The sequence below is a fragment of the Salmo salar genome, chromosome ssa09 (assembly GCF_905237065.1).
Source record: "Salmo salar chromosome ssa09, Ssal_v3.1, whole genome shotgun sequence".
NCBI classification, from domain to species: domain Eukaryota; kingdom Metazoa; phylum Chordata; class Actinopteri; order Salmoniformes; family Salmonidae; genus Salmo; species Salmo salar.
Window position 1 is genome coordinate 46,033,908 of NC_059450.1, and position 18,335 is coordinate 46,052,242.

Sequence of the window (18,335 nt, forward strand, 5' to 3'; positions counted from 1 at the left end):
GCGTCTGCTAAATGACTAAAATGTAATGTATTTATTCAGTTGGGCCAACCCTTCAAAACAGACTTTGACAAGAGGCTACTTGGGTTGGTGCAGTGGTCTATTTGGCTACAAACAAGTGCTATCCTTCAAACCACAAAAAAAAAAAAATGTATATAGTTAAAAAAAAGTTAGTAAAAGATACAAAAATAAACGTATTTTAAACCTTTTTTTTATATATCGTTAAAGAAAACAACGTTTTACCCCCCCTTTTCTCCCTATTTTTACCCCCCTTTTCTCCCTATTGTATTTTAAACTGTGAGCATATGTAGCTACGGTATGACTTCACTGTGGTATTCCCATCCCACAACCCTCCGCGGGCTGGCTGGAATGAGTTGAGGAGGCGTTGAGCAGTTTGTGTGGAGTGGGGTGATGACATGGGCTGGATAAATCCACTGAATGGAAAAGCAACTTCGACTTCAACTGGCTTGGAGAAGAAAAACAGTGATTTAACTGGGCGAAAAAATAGTTTACTTCAGCAAAACTGGCTAGAGTTAGTTGATACAAGCAATCGTTCTGTTTTGGCTTTTGTCTAGATTGCCAGAAAATTAGCAACAGGTATGCGTAAGTTAACTAACGTTAGCTAGCTAGCTTAGTCTAGTTAATTAGCCTTGCTAGCTAGCTATCTAACGTTAGTTAGCTAAAATGTACACACTGCAGATTGGAAGGGACGCTCGTAGTTTTTGGGGAACTTTCCACGAGTTTATTACATTGCATTGATGTCTCCTTTTTGAGTTATGCTTTCAAGAAAGAAAAGTAAAAGCGAGGCGTCGAAACCAGCGGAGGTACACGGGAAATATGTGAAGAAGGAGACCTCACCAGTCCTGAGAAGTAAGTTGGCTGGCTAACTAGCTACCTAGGTTAGCAATGTCTCTTCGTTCACTTTTTTTACAAGTCGTGAGTTTTTGATCATATGATGATACCCAAGCATAAGAAGCTTGGTAAACGTAATATTTAAATAGTTACTGTGTTTTCTGCATGTCTAACTAGCCAAAGTTGATATATATGCGGTTAGCTAGCTCTGGTCCCAAGCGCTATTCAGCTAACTTCTTAGCTAGCTCTGGTCCCGAGCGTCATCCATTGTTGATTTCCAAACATGATTTTGTTGAGTGAAAGGCTTTAGTTACTAACCAACGACTAAAGATGTTGGTAGACCGCGGATGAGTCCTTACTCTAATCTGTATACCCAGAATTGTAATCTGTCCCCCCCTCCCCCCCAATGTTCTTGACACATACACGTGTTGGTCTGTTTCAGATCTCATGCCCTCATTCATCCGACATGGACCCACTATTCCCAGACGCACAGAGGTCCCTCTGCCGGAGCCAGGACCCCAAGCTTACCCCGTGGGACCCAGCCCTGAGCCTGTGGTGGCCCGCAACAAGAGCTTCCTGCGTGCCCCTGTGCAGAGACCACCCCACGAGGTGGCTCGGAGGGAAAGCCATAGGATGTCAGCCCCTCCGTACCTACCACGTAGCCTGGGGGATATAACCCACGAGTACGGTGGCTCCTCACAGTCTTTCCTCACGGACGTGAGCCCCGTGGCTGAGAACGGAGACGCTGGACGCTACTACTACCCTCCGCCTCCGGAGCCTTACTACGACAGCCAGCAGCAGCAGAGACGGCCTCAGCCCAGGCCACAGCAGCCCAGAGCACCTGAACGCTTCCATGAGGACTATAGATACTATGAACACAACGAACATCCAAACTTCCAAAGACTACCACCACAACAACACACCTCCCCGACCCCCAACAGACCGCCAACAGGTAAGAATAAAGTGGTGGTTTCCCCAGACATAAATTAGTCTTAGTCCTGGATTAAAAAATTCTAAACTATCCCAGAAATCACCCCAAATAAGTCTTACCTAATATTTTATTTTTAATTTTTTTTATCAGTTGAACCCATTTCAATTGGATCCAATATGATGAGGGGAAAAAATAAGAAACCCATACACTGCTCTGGCTAGTATCACTGGTCATTATTAAGCTTTACGTATCGGCCTCAAGGCCTTAGTCAGAGCTTTACGTATCGGCCTCAAGGCCTTAGTCAGAGCTTCTTTTTTTTGTCTTCGAAAAGCTTTGACGAAGGCCTTGAGGATGATATGTAAAGCTCTGACGAAGGCCTTGAGGATGATATGTAAAGCTCTGACGAAGGCCTTGAGGATGATATGTAAAGCTCTGACGAAGGCCTTGAGGATGACACGTAAAGCTTAAAGAGCAGTGATACTAGCCAGAGCAGTGTGCAGGTTTCTTCTTTTTCTTCTCAACTTATTCAACTGTTACCATACATCTTTTTGAAATTTGATACATATTTAATAAAGGAGCATAATAAAGCTATGACTCAGTAATAAGGCAGCGTTGTAGTTTAGTCAACAAGAAGAAAATGATGACTGAGGCCTTAAATGCCCACATCAGTAAAAAGCCACGTTTTCCCAGCTGAAAGACAATGGCCAAAGCTTAGCCATGATGTTGCACAACGATTTAAGTCAAGTCATCATTTTAGTCAAAGTATAATGTATTTGGGCTTGAAGTGACAAATATGAACTGCCCCCTACAAATCTGTGTGATTCCTATGATATGACATACAAATTATTTTAGGTTTTCGTTTCAAGACTGGGTTTTATTTTAATGTTACCAACCTCCAGCACGCCATTGTTTATTATTCAGTAACGGCTGCAAAGTTATTTTTCTTCATGACTGAGATGAGTCAAACAACCTTGTGTCCACTAGGATATGGGGAATAATAGGTTGACATTGCTTTGCTCATTGGACGTGGTGAGTAGGCTGCTCATTGGACGTGGTGAGTAGGCTGCTCATTGGACGTGGTGAGTAGGCTGCTCATTGGACGTGGTGAGTAGGCTGCTCATTGGACGTGGTGAGTAGGCTGCTCATTGGACGTGGTGACTAGACTACATATTCAATGGTTAATTCCTGGACTGCCACTCTTCAGTATGAGCATGAATGCGTTGGCCATGGAGCTATATTGTAACTAGTCAATACAGCTTAGAAACAAGTATTTCTTTGCTGCTACATTCTCCTGGGTACTCAGCTAGCAGATCCTTGTTTTTTTTGGTTTGGATAGAGCCTTAAGAGAAAGGGGTGGTGCCGGTTCAGTTAAACCTCACTGTTTGGATCTTCAAAATGTAGTCTGGCTGCAAACTAGTAATTTGCAGACTGAGTGGGACCGCCCGAACCCAAGTCAAATACCTCATCCCCAGACTGCTTCATTTCAAATGTTGACTTCACAAGTCTTTCTCTGTATGTACAGTAAATCCTTAAGAGTCAATTTGACGTACCCGTTGTATCTCAATACACCGCCTCTGCATATGTCGGTCTTCCCATCCGCAGTGGAAGGTGGCAGAGCTACAGCTCTGTCAGACCAGGAGACACCCTGAAAATCTGTCTTCTCACAAACATCTGTAGCGTATACGACCCCCACAAGCGCCATCGGACCTTGTCTGAAGTCGCTACCGCTGACGTGTCAACTCCTGTCTGTAGGGTCCAAAACTGTTCTGGCTACAAACTAATATGACCCTACTATGGGAAGGGGAGACTCTCACAAACACAATGGTGTTCTGTTAAGGTAACCCGGTACCAGTTTTAAAAAAGGATTGGAAATATGTTTGTAGTTTTGTGCCAACACAACAACCCCAAAAAAGTGGTTAAATATGTGTAAAATAATTTATGTAGTACCAGTCCAAAGTTTGGACACCTACTCATTCAAGGGTTGTTGTTATTTTTACTATTTTCTACATTGTAGAATAATAGTGAAGACATCATAACTATGAAATAGCACATATGGAATCATGTAGTAACCAAAAAAGTGTTAAACAAATCAAAATAGATTTGAGATTTTTTTTTTTTTTTTTTAAATAGCCACCTTTTGCCTTGATGACAGCTTGGCATTCTCTCAACCAGCTTCATGAGGTAGTCACCTGGAATGCATTTTAATTAACAGGTGTGTCTTGTTAATTTGTGGAATTTCTTTCCTCCTTAAATGCGTTTAAGACAATCAGTTGTGACAAGACACATTTTATGTTATTCTAAAATAGATTTAAAAAAAATAAAAAAATCTAGACACAATACCTCATAATGACAAAATGAAAACAGGTATTTGGAAATTTTAGCAAATGTATTACAAAACCCCCCCCCCAAAAAACCAGGTGCATTATTTAAGTAAGTATTCAGACCCTTTGCTATGAGACTCAAAATTGAGCTCAGGTGCATCCTGTTTCCATTGATCATCCTTGAGATGTTTCTATAACTTGAAGTCCACCTGTGGTAAATTTCAATTGATTGGACATGGTTTGGAAAGGCACACACCTGTCTATATAAGGTCCCACAGTTGACAGTGCATGTCAGAGCAAAAACCAAGCCATGAGGTTGAAGGAATTGTCCGTAGAGCTCTGAGACAGGATTGTGTCGAGGCACAGATCTGGGGAATGATACCAAAACATTTCTGCAGCATTGAAGGTCCCCAAGAACACAGTGGCCTCCATCATTCTTAAATGGAATAAGTTTTGAACCACTAAGACTCTTCCTAGAGCTGGCCAAACTGAGTAATCGAGGGAGAAGGGCCTTGGTCAGGGAGGTGACCAAGGTCCTGATGGTCACTCTGACAGAGCTCCAGAGTTCCTCTGTGGAGATGGGAGAACCTTTCAGAAGGACAACCATCTCTGCAGCAGTCCACTGATCAGGCCTTTATGGTAGAGTGGCCAGAGGGAAGCCACTCCTCAGTAAAAGGCACATGACAGCCCGCTTGGAGTTTGCCAAAAGGCACCTAAAGGACTCTCAGACCATGAGAAACAAGATTCTCTGGTCTAAAGAAACCAAGATTGAACTCTTTGGCTTGAATGCCAAGCGTCACGTTTGGAGGAAACCTGGTACCATCCCTACGGTAAAGCGTGGTGGCAGCATCATGCTGTAGGGAAGTCTTGAATGTCCTTGAGTGGTCCAGCCAGAGCCTGGACTTGAACCCTGTCAAATGTCTCTGGAGAGACCTGAAAATAGTTGTGCAGCAACGCTCCCCATACAAGTTGACAGAGTTTGAGAGGATCTGCAGAGAAGAATGGGAGGAACTACCCAAATACAGGTGTGCCAAGCTTGTAGCGTCATACCCAAGAAGACTTGGCTGTAATCGCTGCCAAAGGTGCTTCAACAAAATGGCACGGTACTTATGTAAAAGTAAATTAGCAATTTCTAAAACAATTTAATCAATTTTAGTATAAGGCTGTAACCTACCAAAATCTGGAAATAGTCGAGGGGTCTGAATACTTTCCGAAGTATGAATACTTTCTGGAGGCAGAAAATATTCATACCCCTTAACTTATTCCACGTTGTTACAGCCTGAATTAAACATTTCTCACCCATCTACACACAGTACCCCATAATGACAGTGAAAATCTTTTTTTATTGTTTGCACATTTTATTGAAAATTAAATACAAACATATCTAATTTACATAAGTATTCACACCCCTGAGTCAATACATGTTAGAAGCACCTTTGGCACCAGTCATTCTGGGTAAGTCTCTAAGAGCTTTCCAAACCTGGATTGTGCAACATTTGCCCATTTATTATTTTCTAAATTCTTCAAGATCTGTCAAATTGGTTGTTGATCATTGCTAGACAACCATTTTTCAAGTATTGCCATAGATATTGAAGTAGATTTAAGTCAAAACTGTACCTCGGCCCCTCTGGAATGTTCACTGTCGTCTTGGTAAGCAACTCCAGTGTAGATTTGGCCTTGTGTTTTAGGTTATTGTCCTGCTGAAAAGTGAATTAATCTCCCGGTGTCTAGTGGAAAGCAGACTGAACCAGGTTTTCCTCTAGGATTTTGCCAGTGCTTAGCTCTATTCCGCTTCTATGCTGAAACTTCCCAGTCCTTAACTAGTACAAGCATACCCATAACATGATGCAGCCACCACTTTGCTTGAAAATATGGAGAGTGGTACTCAATATGTTGTATGTTTGGGGCAAAACTGAACACACATACTAACTGTTAGGTTCTAAATGAACCTTATAACATTTCACAGAAGATTAGTAAAGCTCTAACCAAGTTTATTCGCTGATTGGGTCATACAGCTGCAGGCAGACGGACACAGTTCCACCAGTGGTAGTGTGGGTATATATATGCCAATTTGTGGGACATCCTCTTTCTCGCTAAACATTACATCTCTGTTGCTAGGCAAGAAATTAAGTGACGCGGGCAATAAACGGTTCCTTCTCCCTTAATGTGACCTGATCGGACCTCTATTCCTCACTAACCCACATCTCTCCGCCCTTATCAGTGCCTGCAACCATGTGATTATCTTTCCTTCACTCGGTACATTCCAGCTTAATTGCCTCCACCATATACATTCCTCTTACACATACCCATTAACTTCTGGTGTAGAAACCAGACTACGGCACTCAAATTATCATGTATCCTATTGAAATATTAACTTTCCTAGTTAAATAAAATAATTAACACTATTCCAAGTTTAGGAGTCAGAATCCATCAAAACTCAACATGTAAAGTGTTGGTCTGATGTTTCATGAGCTAAAATAAAACATCCCAGAAATGTTCCAGACGCACAAAAAGTTTATTTCTCTCAAATGTTGTGCATATATTTGTTGATTTCCCTGTTAGTGAGCACTTTTACTTTATGGAGATAATCCATCCACCTGACAGGTGTGGCATATCAAGAAGCTGATTAAACAGCATGATCATTACACAGGTGCACCTTGCGCTGGGGACAATAAAAGGCCACATCACAATGCTGCAGATGCCTCAAGTTGAGGGAGCGTGCAATTGGCATTCTGACTGCAGGAATGTCCACCAGAGCATTTAATGTTCATTTGTCTACCATAAGCCGCCTCCAAAGTCGTTTTAGAGAATTTGTCAGTATGTCCAACCAACCGCAAACCACGTGTATGGCGTCATGTGGGCAAGTGGTTTGCTAATATCAACATTGTGAACAGAGTGCCCCATGGTGGCGGTGGGGTTATGGTATGGGAAGGAATAAACTACGGACAACAAACACAATTGCATTTTTATTGATGTCAATTTGAATACACAGAGATACCGTGACGAGATCCTGAGGCCCATTGTCGTGTCATTCATCTGCCGCCATCGCCTCGTGTTTCAGCATGATAATGCACGACCCCATGTCGCAAGGATGTGTACACAATTCCTGGAAGCTAAAAATGTCCCAGTTCTTCCGTGGCCTGCATATTCACCATGTCAATCAACTTTACCCCCAGGCAGGATATAACCCCACCTACTTTGCCAAAGCACAGCCCCCACCCCACTAGAGAGATATCTTCAAACCACTAACTTACTACCCTGAGACAAGGCCGAGTATAGCCCACGAAGATCTCCCCACAGCACAAACCCGAGGGGGGTGCAAACCCAGACAGGAAGATAACTACAGTGACTCAACCCACTCAAGTGAAGCACCCCTCCTAGGGACGGCATGGAAGAGCACCAGTAAGCCAGTGACTCAGCCCTCATAATGGGGTTAGAGGCAGAGAATCCCATAGAGCATGTTTGGGATGCTCTGGATCGACAGCATGTTCCAGTTCCTGCCAATATCCAGTAACTTCCCACAGCCATTGAAGAGAAGTGCGACAAAATTGCACAGGCCACAATCAACATCCTGATCAACTCAATGTGAAAGTAGATGTCGCGCTGCATGAGGCAAATGATGGTCACACGAGAATGCTGACTGGTTTTCTGATCCACTCCCCTACCTTTGTTTTAAATTGACAGAATTCATACATTTTCAGTTATTTTAAATTGTAAAGTCTCGTCCTTTTACACACAATACCACAACTAATGTTTCTAACCTGGGAGATCAATTTTGATTAAGTATTCAATAGTTTCGCTGTGTATTTTGGATGGAATCAAGGCATTAGAATGTAACAGAGGCCACCAAAAATATTGATAGTTGGGCAAAATGTTTTGAAGTCCTGGCTGTCTACTTTTTCTAGGTGGCTGGCTACTCCCAGTTTTGTTATTAGTATAGATTGAAGCTTTTTGGTGATTTTACTAGTTATCCCAGTACATTTCTCCTCTCAGACAATGCTCTGTAACTGACTGAACCAATGCTTCCCTCTCTGTGGGCGGAGCAGTGTATTTCTGTCGAACGTGTGCACATTCCAGTCTTTTACTCACTATACCGGCTAAGAGCACCAATCGTGTTGTCGTCCATCACTCCCAAGCAGAATTGATCAGATTCCCAGTTGCCAAATGTGCTGAAAATATCTGCTCTCTCTTTTTGATGCTACAGTTCTCATTTGAGCCTGTAAAATGTAATTTAATTATCATTTCCATGTTAACGGACCCATGAGCACCAACCAATGACGTGTACGTATTTAAACCCCTGGAGTGCTGATGTTATGTATTGGCCACTGAGAGGCCTTGTAGGAGCAGTCCTCCATAGAAATGAATGGAATTCTACAGTATTTCACTTAAATGTTAATAAAGGACAAAATAAAATGCATTTTTTTGTTGTAGTGGGGACAGTAACATTAGATTTAACAACAACAACAAAAAATAATAATTTGTCTCACAATTTTAAAGTATGCATTTAAAGCTGCAATATGTACTTTTTGGGGGGGTAACCTGACCATTTCCATCGAAATTTGTGGTATAGTAATTCTCATTGAAATGTGTTCTATTTCTATGCTTCCCGTTGTCAAGTTTCGTTTTTTTGCATCTTTTTAGTTTTGTACACCAGCTGAAAATACAATGGTTTTGATTATGGAAAATATATATTTCTCAGCGGTGTAGGTGGTACAATTATTCTCTACCCTTTAATGGTTTTGTCACAAACTGAAATTAGGCCAACTATTAGAATTTTTAGCACTACACAGCCGATTCAAATAATCAAAGCTTGATGATGATCAGTTGGATATTTGAACGGGCTGTGTAGTGCTAGGCCACAAACCCTTCACGTACACCTAGTGGGCCCCAGGACCGAGTTTGGGAAACCCTGCTCTGGGTAAGAGGGTGTCATTTGGGAGTGGGACACAGCCTGACTGTTTTCCTCTCTCCTCTGCCCTCTTCCTCTCTCCTCTCCTCTCTGGGTCCCCAGGTATCGGTCGGATGCAGGCTAAGTCTCTGGGGAACCTGTCCAGTCCGAGCGGCGAGGACCTCCCCCTGCCCCGTGGTTGGACGGTAGACTGGACCATCCGAGGCAGGAAGTACTACATCGACCACAACACCAACACCACCCACTGGTCCCACCCCCTGGAGAGAGAGGGTCTGCCCCCTGGCTGGGAGAAAGTGGAGTCGGCTGAGTTTGGAACCTACTACGTGGACCACGTCAACAAGAGGGCCCAGTATAGACACCCCTGTGCTCCTAGGTAGGCAGTATAGACACCCCTGTGCTCCTAGGTAGGCAGTATAGACGCCCCTGTGCCCCTAGGTAGGCAGTAGAGGCGCCCCTGTGCCCCTAGGTAGGCAGTAGAGGCGCCCCTGTGCCCCTAGGTAGGCAGTAGAGGCGCCCCTGTGCCCCTAGGTAGGCAGTAGAGGCGCGCCCCTAGGTAGGCAGTAGAGGCGCGCCCCTAGGTAGGCAGTAGAGGCGCGCCCCTAGGTAGGCAGTAGAGGCGCGCCCCTAGGTAGGCAGTAGAGGCGCGCCCCTAGGTAGGCAGTAGAGGCGCGCCCCTAGGTAGGCAGTAGAGGCGCGCCCCTAGGGTAGGCAGTAGAGGCGCGCCCCTGGGTAGGCAGTAGAGGCGCCCCCTAGGGTGAGGCAGTAGAGGCGCGCCCCTAGGTAGGCAGTAGAGGCGCGCCCCTAGGTAGGCAGTAGAGGCGCGCCCCTAGGTAGGCAGTAGAGGCGCCCCTAGGTAGGCAGTGAGGCGCGCCCCTGGGTAGGCAGTAGAGGCGCGCCCCTGGGTAGGCAGTAGAGGCGCGCCCCTAGGTAGGCAGTAGAGGCGCCCCCGTGCCCCTAGGTAGGCAGTAGAGGCGCCCCGTGCCCCTGGGTAGGCAGTAGAGGCGCCCCTGTGCCCCTAGGTAGGCAGTAGAGGCGCCCCTGTGCCCCTAGGTAGGCAGTAGAGGCGCCCCTGTGCCCCTAGGTAGGCAGTAGAGGCGCCCCTGTGCCCCTAGGTAGGCAGTAGAGGCGCCCCTGTGCCCCTGGGTGAGGCAGTAGAGGCGCCCCTGTGCGCCCCTAGGTAGGCAGTAGAGGCGCGCCCCTAGGTAGGCAGTAGAGGCGCGCCCCTAGGTAGGCAGTAGAGGCGCGCCCCTAGGTAGGCAGTAGAGGCGCGCCCCTAGGTAGGCAGTAGAGGCGCGCCCCTAGGGTAGGCAGTAGAGGCGCGCCCCTAGGTAGGCAGTAGAGGCGCGCCCCTAGGTAGGCAGTAGAGGCGCGCCCCTAGGTAGGCAGTAGAGGCGCGCCCCTAGGTAGGCAGTAGAGGCGCGCCCCTAGGTAGGCAGTAGAGGCGCCCCCCGTGCCCCTAGGTAGGCAGTAGAGGCGCCCCCCGGGCCCCTAGGTAGGCAGTAGAGGCGCCCCCGTGCCCCTGGGTAGGCAGTAGAGGCGCCCCGTGCCCCTAGGGTAGGCAGTAGAGGCGCCCGCGCCCCCTAGGGTAGGCAGTAGAGGCGCCCCCTGTGCCCCTAGGTAGGCAGTAGAGGCGCCCCTGTGCCCCTAGGTAGGCAGTAGAGGCGCCCCCGGTGCCCCCTAGGGTAGGCAGTAGAGGCGCCCCCGTGCCCCCTAGGTAGGCAGTAGAGGCGCCCCTGTGCCCCCAGGTGGGCAGTGGAGGCGCCCCCCGGTAGGCAGAGGCGCCCCTGTGCCCCTAGGTAGGCAGTAGAGGCGCCCCTGTGCCCCTAGGTAGGCAGTAGAGGCGCCCCCCGTGCCCCTAGGTAGGCAGTAGAGGCGCCCCCCGTGCCCCTAGGTAGGCAGTAGAGGCGCCCCTGTGCCCCTAGGTAGGCAGTAGAGGCGCCCCTGTGCCCCTAGGTAGGCAGTAGAGGCGCCCCCCTAGGTAGGCAGTAGAGGCGCCCCTGTGCTCCTAGGTAAGGGAGGAAATGTAGACTTCTTATTTTATTTTTTATTTTTTTTTACCATTTTGTTTTTGACATGATTCAACTCGACTCCTAACCCTAGCCTCTGTCCATACTGACTGTCCAACCCCCCTCCTCCTTCTGCTCCAGCGTGCCTCGTTATGACCAGCCCCCTCCCCTGCCCCCTCCGGTAGTATACCAGCCTCGCCCCTCAGAGAGGAACCATCCAGTGATGGTACCAGCCAACCCGTACCACACGGCAGAGATCCCTGACTGGCTACAGGTGTACGCCCGCGCCCCACTCAAGTGAGTAACATCCACCTGGCTTTCCTCCGTATATCTGTGGGGATTTACCCCGATACTTGTTTCCATGGCTGAGGCAGTGGGGAGTGGGGCTCCATACTGTACTCTTTCTCATAACTTAACAACTAGCAACTTGGTTAAATATTCTGGAAAAGGTTATTGTGTTTATTGATTTAGTGATGGCTATATTAGAGGTTCTTGTCACCTTTTACTGTTGCTGCGTTTATTGTAAATAGATTTTTACTGTTGCTACGTTTATTGTAAAGGGATTTTACTGTTGCTGCGTTTATTGTAAAGCATCTTTGGGTTTTAAACGAGCATTGTTCAAATCTTATGTATTATGATTACACTTCCCTGTGATGTGGACTTTCAGGAGGCAGACAGGATGTTCAGGTATAAGGATGTGGACAGTGAGGAGGCAGACAGGATGTTCAGGTATAAGGATGTGGGCAGTGAGGAGGCAGACAGGATGTTCAGGTATAAGGATGTGGACAGTGAGGAGGCAGACAGGATGTTCAGGTATAAGGATGTGGACAGTGAGGAGGCAGACAGGATGTTCAGGTATAAGGATGTGGACAGTGAGGAGGCAGACAGGATGTTCAGGTATAAGGATGTGGACAGTGAAGAGGCAGACAGGATGTTCAGGTATAAGGATGTGGGCAGTGAGGAGGCAGACAGGATGTTCAGGTATAAGGATGTGGACAGTGAGGAGGCAGACAGGATGTTCAGGTATAAGGATGTGGGCAGTGAGGAGGCAGACAGGATGTTCAGGTATAAGGATGTGGACAGTGAGGAGGCAGACAGGATGTTCAGGTATAAGGATGTGGACAGTGAAGAGGCAGACAGGATGTTCAGGTATAAGGATGTGGACAGTGAGGAGGCAGACAGGATGTTCAGGTATAAGGATGTGGACAGTGAGGAGGCAGACAGGATGTTCAGGTATAAGGATGTGGGCAGTGAGGAGGCAGACAGGATGTTCAGGTATAAGGATGTGGGCAGTGAGGAGGCAGACAGGATGTTCAGGTATAAGGATGTGGGCAGTGAAGAGGCAGACAGGATGTTCAGGTATAAGGATGTGGACAGTGAGGAGGCAGACAGGATGTTCAGGTATAAGGATGTGGGCAGTGAGGAGGCAGACAGGATGTTCAGGTATAAGGATGTGGACAGTGAGGAGGCAGACAGGATGTTCAGGTATAAGGATGTGGACAGTGAGGAGGCAGACAGGATGTTCAGGTATAAGGATGTGGACAGTGAGGAGGCAGACAGGATGTTCAGGTATAAGGATGTGGACAGTGAAGAGGCAGACAGGATGTTCAGGTATAAGGATGTGGACAGTGAGGAGGCAGACAGGATGTTCAGGTATAAGGATGTGGACAGTGAGGAGGCAGACAGGATGTTCAGGTATAAGGATGTGGGCAGTGAGGAGGCAGACAGGATGTTCAGGTATAAGGATGTGGGCAGTGAGGAGGCAGACAGGATGTTCAGGTATAAGGATGTGGGCAGTGAAGAGGCAGACAGGATGTTCAGGTATAAGGATGTGGGCAGTGAGGAGGCAGACAGGATGTTCAGGTATAAGGATGTGGACAGTGAGGAGGCAGACAGGATGTTCAGGTATAAGGATGTGGACAGTGAGGAGGCAGACAGGATGTTCAGGTATAAGGATGTGGACAGTGAGGAGGCAGACAGGATGTTCAGGTATAAGGATGTGGACAGTGAGGAGGCAGACAGGATGTTCAGGTATAAGGATGTGGACAGTGAGGAGGCAGACAGGATGTTCAGGTATAAGGATGTGGACAGTGAGGAGGCAGACAGGATGTTCAGGTATAAGGATGTGGACAGTGAGGAGGCAGACAGGATGTTCAGGTATAAGGATGTGGACAGTGAGGAGGCAGACAGGATGTTCAGGTATAAGGATGTGGACAGTGAGGAGGCAGACAGGATGTTCAGGTATAAGGATGTGGACAGTGAGGAGGCAGACAGGATGTTCAGGTATAAGGATGTGGGCAGTGAGGAGGCAGACAGGATGTTCAGGTATAAGGATGTGGACAGTGAGGAGGCAGACAGGATGTTCAGGTATAAGGATGTGGACAGTGAGGAGGCAGACAGGATGTTCAGGTATAAGGATGTGGACAGTGAGGAGGCAGACAGGATGTTCAGGTATAAGGATGTGGACAGTGAGGAGGCAGACAGGATGTTCAGGTATAAGGATGTGGACAGTGAAGAGGCAGACAGGATGTTCAGGTATAAGGATGTGGACAGTGAGGAGGCAGACAGGATGTTCAGGTATAAGGATGTGGACAGTGAAGAGGCAGACAGGATGTTCAGGTATAAGGATGTGGACAGTGAGGAGGCAGACAGGATGTTCAGGTATAAGGATGTGGACAGTGAGGAGGCAGACAGGATGTTCAGGTATAAGGATGTGGACAGTGAGGAGGCAGACAGGATGTTCAGGTATAAGGATGTGGGCAGTGAGGAGGCAGACAGGATGTTCAGGTATAAGGATGTGGGCAGTGAAGAGGCAGACAGGATGTTCAGGTATAAGGATGTGGACAGTGAAGAGGCAGACAGGATGTTCAGGTATAAGGATGTGGACAGTGAGGAGGCAGACAGGATGTTCAGGTGCGCACACCTCTCTCTTCCACCAGGTATGACCACATCCTGAAGTGGGAGCTGTTCCAGCTGGTGGATCTGGACACGTACCAGGGCATGTTGAAGCTGCTCTTCATGAAGGAACTGGAGCGCATCGTCAAGTCCTACGAGGCTTACCGTCACGCCCTGCTGTCTGAGGTGGACCAAAGGAAACCGAGGCAGCAGTGGTACGCTCAGGCCCAGCAGCAGTCAGGCAAGAACTTCACAGGGAACATGTGAACTGGGTCGTAATTCACTAGGAAGCAAACGGTGACAAAACAAGGAAGGACCTACCTGAATTTGTCCAATAATAAACCAGTTGGTTGTTGCTAAACAGTTTGCTACGGTATGCACTAATGAATACAACCCTGAACTGACTGGACGGAGGAATGGACTCTGTGGCTAGCTCGACATAGGACTTCAAGGACTCTCATTCTACACTGTTCATATGAAGTTCAGCCCTGGTGGACCGTTGTCCCATCCCTCTGAGGTTACTACAGTACTGAGCTCTCCTCCTCTGAGGTTACTACAGTACGGAGCTCTCCTCCTCCTCTGAGGTTACTACAGTACGGAGCTCTCCTCCTCCTCTGAGGTTACTACAGTACGGAGCTCTCCTCCTCTGAGGTTACTACAGTACGGAGCTCTCCTCCTCTGAGGTTACTACAGTACGGAGCTCTCCTCCTCTGAGGTTACTACAGTACGGAGCTCTCCTCCTCTGAGGTTACTACAGTACGGAGCTCTCCTCCTCTGAGGTTACTACAGTACGGAGCTCTCCTCCTCTGAGGTTACTACAGTACGGAGCTCTCCTCCTCCTCTGAGGTTACTACAGTACGGAGCTCTCCTCCTCCTCTGAGGTTACTACAGTACGGAGCTCTCCTCCTCCTCTGAGGTTACTACAGTACTGAGCTCTCCTCCTCCTCTGAGGTTACTACAGTACGGAGCTCTCCTCCTCCTCTGAGGTTACTACAGTACTGAGCTCTCCTCCTCCTCTGAGGTTACTACAGTACTGAGCTCTCCTCCTCCTCTGAGGTTACTACAGTACGGAGCTCTCCTCCTCTGAGGTTACTACAGTACGGAGCTCTCCTCCTCTGAGGTTACTACAGTACGGAGCTCTCCTCCTCTGAGGTTTTGGCCTTGTTCCCCTGAGGTTTGTAGGGAGTTCCACCCCCCTCTGAGGGTCGGGCTGCAGTAGGTTTCTACAGTAGGGAAGCTCCTGGCTGTGTTTTCTGAAGACAGGAAGATTACAGGCTGACAGATCTGCTTGTTTGAATGTTCATAAATGACTATAATGAGATGGCAGGTTGATATTGTGCCTTTTCATCAGAGGCAGCACTTGCCTGTTATTTTTTTCTTTGTAAAATTATATTAAAAATGAATTTTAAGGAGAGCAGGACCAGCAGCGTTGCCTTAGGAACTCGTTTCCATATTAATTCTGCTTCATAAATGTTTTTTTTTTATTGTATTTGTAGCCCGCCCCATAAAACAGAAAGGATATTATTGAACTTTTCAACAATTTCATGTGATATATTGTAATTGTCATCAATACTTCCTTTTATAAGACAATCCTCTAAAACGTATGTAATTGTCTTACAGAAGAATTTGACGTTCTGATATGGAATAGGTCTTCATGAAGACCTGAGGCTTTGTAGGATACACTACAGCATTACATGTCAGGAACTTGGCTCTGTGCATCACTATACATCATAATTAATGAATTAAATCACACTATCCTTATTATAATATGACCTGTTTATTATGAAAACACAAGCTACTGGAAACATGTCTTCAGCCCAAATTACACCCTATTCCCTAAGAGCCCTGGTCTAAAGTAGTGCACTACATAGGGCAGTGTTTCCCTGGTCCTCCAGTACCCCCAACAGTACACGTTGTTGTTGCCCTGGACAAGCACACCTCATTAAGGGCTTGATGATTAGTTGACAAGTTATAGGCGTTACAATACCAATGTGTATTGTTGGGGGTACTGGAGGACCGGTGTTGGGGGTACTGGAGGACCGGTGTTGGGGGTACTGGAGGACCGGTGTTGGGGGTACTGGAGGACCGGTGTTGGGGGTACTGGAGGACCGGTGTTGGGGGTACTGGAGGACCGGTGTTGGGGGTACTGGAGGACCGGTGTTGGGGGTAATGGAGGACCGGTGTTGGGGGTAATGGAGGACCGGTGTTGGGGGTACTGGAGGACCGGTGTTGTTGGTACTGGAGGACCGGTGTTGTTGGTACTGGAGGACCGGTGTTGTTGGTACTGGAGGACCGGTGTTGTTGGTACTGGAGGACCGGTGTTGTTGGTACTGGAGGACCGGTGTTGTTGGTACTGGAGGACCGGTGTTGGGGGTACTGGAGGACCGGTGTTGGTACTGGAGGACCGGTGTTGTTGGTACTGGAGGACCGGTGTTGGGGGTACTGGAGGACCGGTGTTGGGGGTACTGGAGGACCGGGGTTGGGGGTACTGGAGGACCGGGGTTGGGGGTACTGGAGGACCGGGGTTGGGGGTACTGGAGGACCGGGGTTGGGGGTACTGGAGGACCGGGGTTGGGGGTACTGGAGGACCGGGGTCGGTGTACTGTTGGGGGTACTGGAGGACCGGGGTCGGTGTACTGTTGGGGGTACTGGAGGACCGGGGTTGGGAAACACCGATATAGGGGATAGCATGCCATTTGGGGCACTACCTATTATAACACTGACTTCCCAAGATGCCTTAGCTTTGCCAAAACAAACATCTGAAGTGCATTTCCTGATGATCTTCTGTATGTGAATGTACTCTCTCTGCATCCCAAATGGCACCCTATTCCCTATATAGTGCACTACTTTAGACTATAGGCTCTGGTCAAACGTATTGCACTATGTAGGGAATAGGGTGCCGTTTGGGAATTAACCTCTGATAATTGGTTATTTTCTGGATGTGGGTTTTGTAATGCCTTATTATGTTGTGATGGAGTGACATTGTCTCAGCTCTGTTCTGAGCTTAGTAAACCACAGTTACTAAGCTATGCAATAACAGCTAGTTACGACCCATCTGTTCAGAATGTCACCATACAGCTAGCTACGACCCGTCTGTTCTTAATGACGTCACCATACAGCTAGCTACGACCCGTCTGTTCTTAATGACGTCACCATACAGCTAGCTACGACCCGTCTGTTCAGAATGACGTCACCATACAGCTAGCTACGACCCGTCTGTTCAGAATGACGTCATCATACAGCTAGCTACGACCCGTCTGTTCAGAATGACGTCATCATACAGCTAGCTACGACCCGTCTGTTCAGAATGACGTCATCATACAGCTAGCTACGACCCGTCTGTTCAGAATGACGTCTTCATACAGCTAGCTACGACCCGTCTGTTCAGAATGTCGTCACCATACAGCTAGCTACGACCCGTCTGTTCAGAATGTCGTCACCATACAGCTAGCTACGACCCGTCTGTTCAGAATGTCGTCACCATACAGCTAGCTACGACCCGTCTGTTCAGAATGACGTCACCATACAGCTAGCTACGACCCGTCTGTTCAGAATGACGTCACCATACAGCTAGCTACGACCCGTCTGTTCAGAATGACGTCACCATACAGCTAGCTACGACCCGTCTGTTCAGAATGACGTCACCCTACAGCTAGCCACGACCCATCTGTTCAGAATATCACCATACAGTTGATGCTTAACCTCATGGAGAGCAGATGCAGGACAAAAGCAATAGTTTGCTGCGAAAACAACTATTTTTCAAGCCTGTGGAAAAGGGGGGAGACTAAACAGCTAGTCTGTCTTTTTTCCTCCAACCGATGCCTGTTTTTCATTCAAAACCCCAAACTATGCACTCAAGTAATACACAATCCTCTTATGTACAGTCAATTTCTTTAATCTGTAATTGTAACTATTGTCTTTTGAAAAAGCATCAATAAATTATTTAAACCTATTGAGAGGTAATTTTTTTGAAATTATTGTTTGTAACACCATTCTGGCAGAAATGTACAAAACCTGACCAACATCATTTTAACAAGTCAGGGTGTTGTTCAGGGGAAAAAACAAACGTGAGCGTAGCCTCCCAGTCCCTGTTTCAATCCGTTTGGTTCTTAATGAAAACGACGTGACATTCTCCTTTTAGATATTAAATCACTGTATGTTGAAGATCAGGCAGATTTAGTATACACTACTTTCAGAACTACTGGCTATAAAGTACTGGAGAATCTCTAATGAATCAGAAAATCAAGTTATTTCTGGTTTATTAAAGTTAGCTGGCTAACTCATTGATCCTGTGTTGTAGTTTACCCCTCTAGGGCAGCCTCCTTTATCTTTACCATGCAGTAGTCCAGACAGACATCGCCTGAAGAAGTATGGACATCTTTCCCAACCATAGCCTGCTCTCAGATCTGTTTGTGCCGTCTTGC

General features: G+C 47.3%; 1 protein-coding gene across 1 annotated transcript; it reads left to right on the top strand.

The window, feature by feature from the left end:
- Positions 1 to 334: 334 nt before the first annotated feature.
- Positions 335 to 15,612, top strand: LOC106611457 (protein salvador homolog 1). The gene is made up of 5 exons (XM_014211667.2): positions 335 to 867; positions 1,292 to 1,801; positions 9,113 to 9,383; positions 11,158 to 11,313; positions 13,956 to 15,612. Exons 1-5 carry the CDS (start codon positions 774 to 776, stop codon positions 14,176 to 14,178), a joined length of 1,254 nt encoding a protein of 417 aa, XP_014067142.1. The 5' UTR covers positions 335 to 773; the 3' UTR covers positions 14,179 to 15,612.
- Positions 15,613 to 18,335: the final 2,723 nt, after the last annotated feature.

What these genes read in the sequence shown, in the direction of transcription:
- LOC106611457 (XM_014211667.2), top strand. Translation starts at nt 774, where the DNA reads ATGCTTTCAAGAAAGAAAAGTAAAAGCGAGGCGTCGAAACCAGCGGAG. An exon ending in AGACACCCCTGTGCTCCTAG is followed by an intron (nt 9,384 to 11,157) that starts GTAGGCAGTATA and finishes CTTCTGCTCCAG; the next exon opens with CGTGCCTCGTTATGACCAGC. An exon ending in TACGCCCGCGCCCCACTCAA is followed by an intron (nt 11,314 to 13,955) that starts GTGAGTAACATC and finishes CTCTTCCACCAG; the next exon opens with GTATGACCACATCCTGAAGT.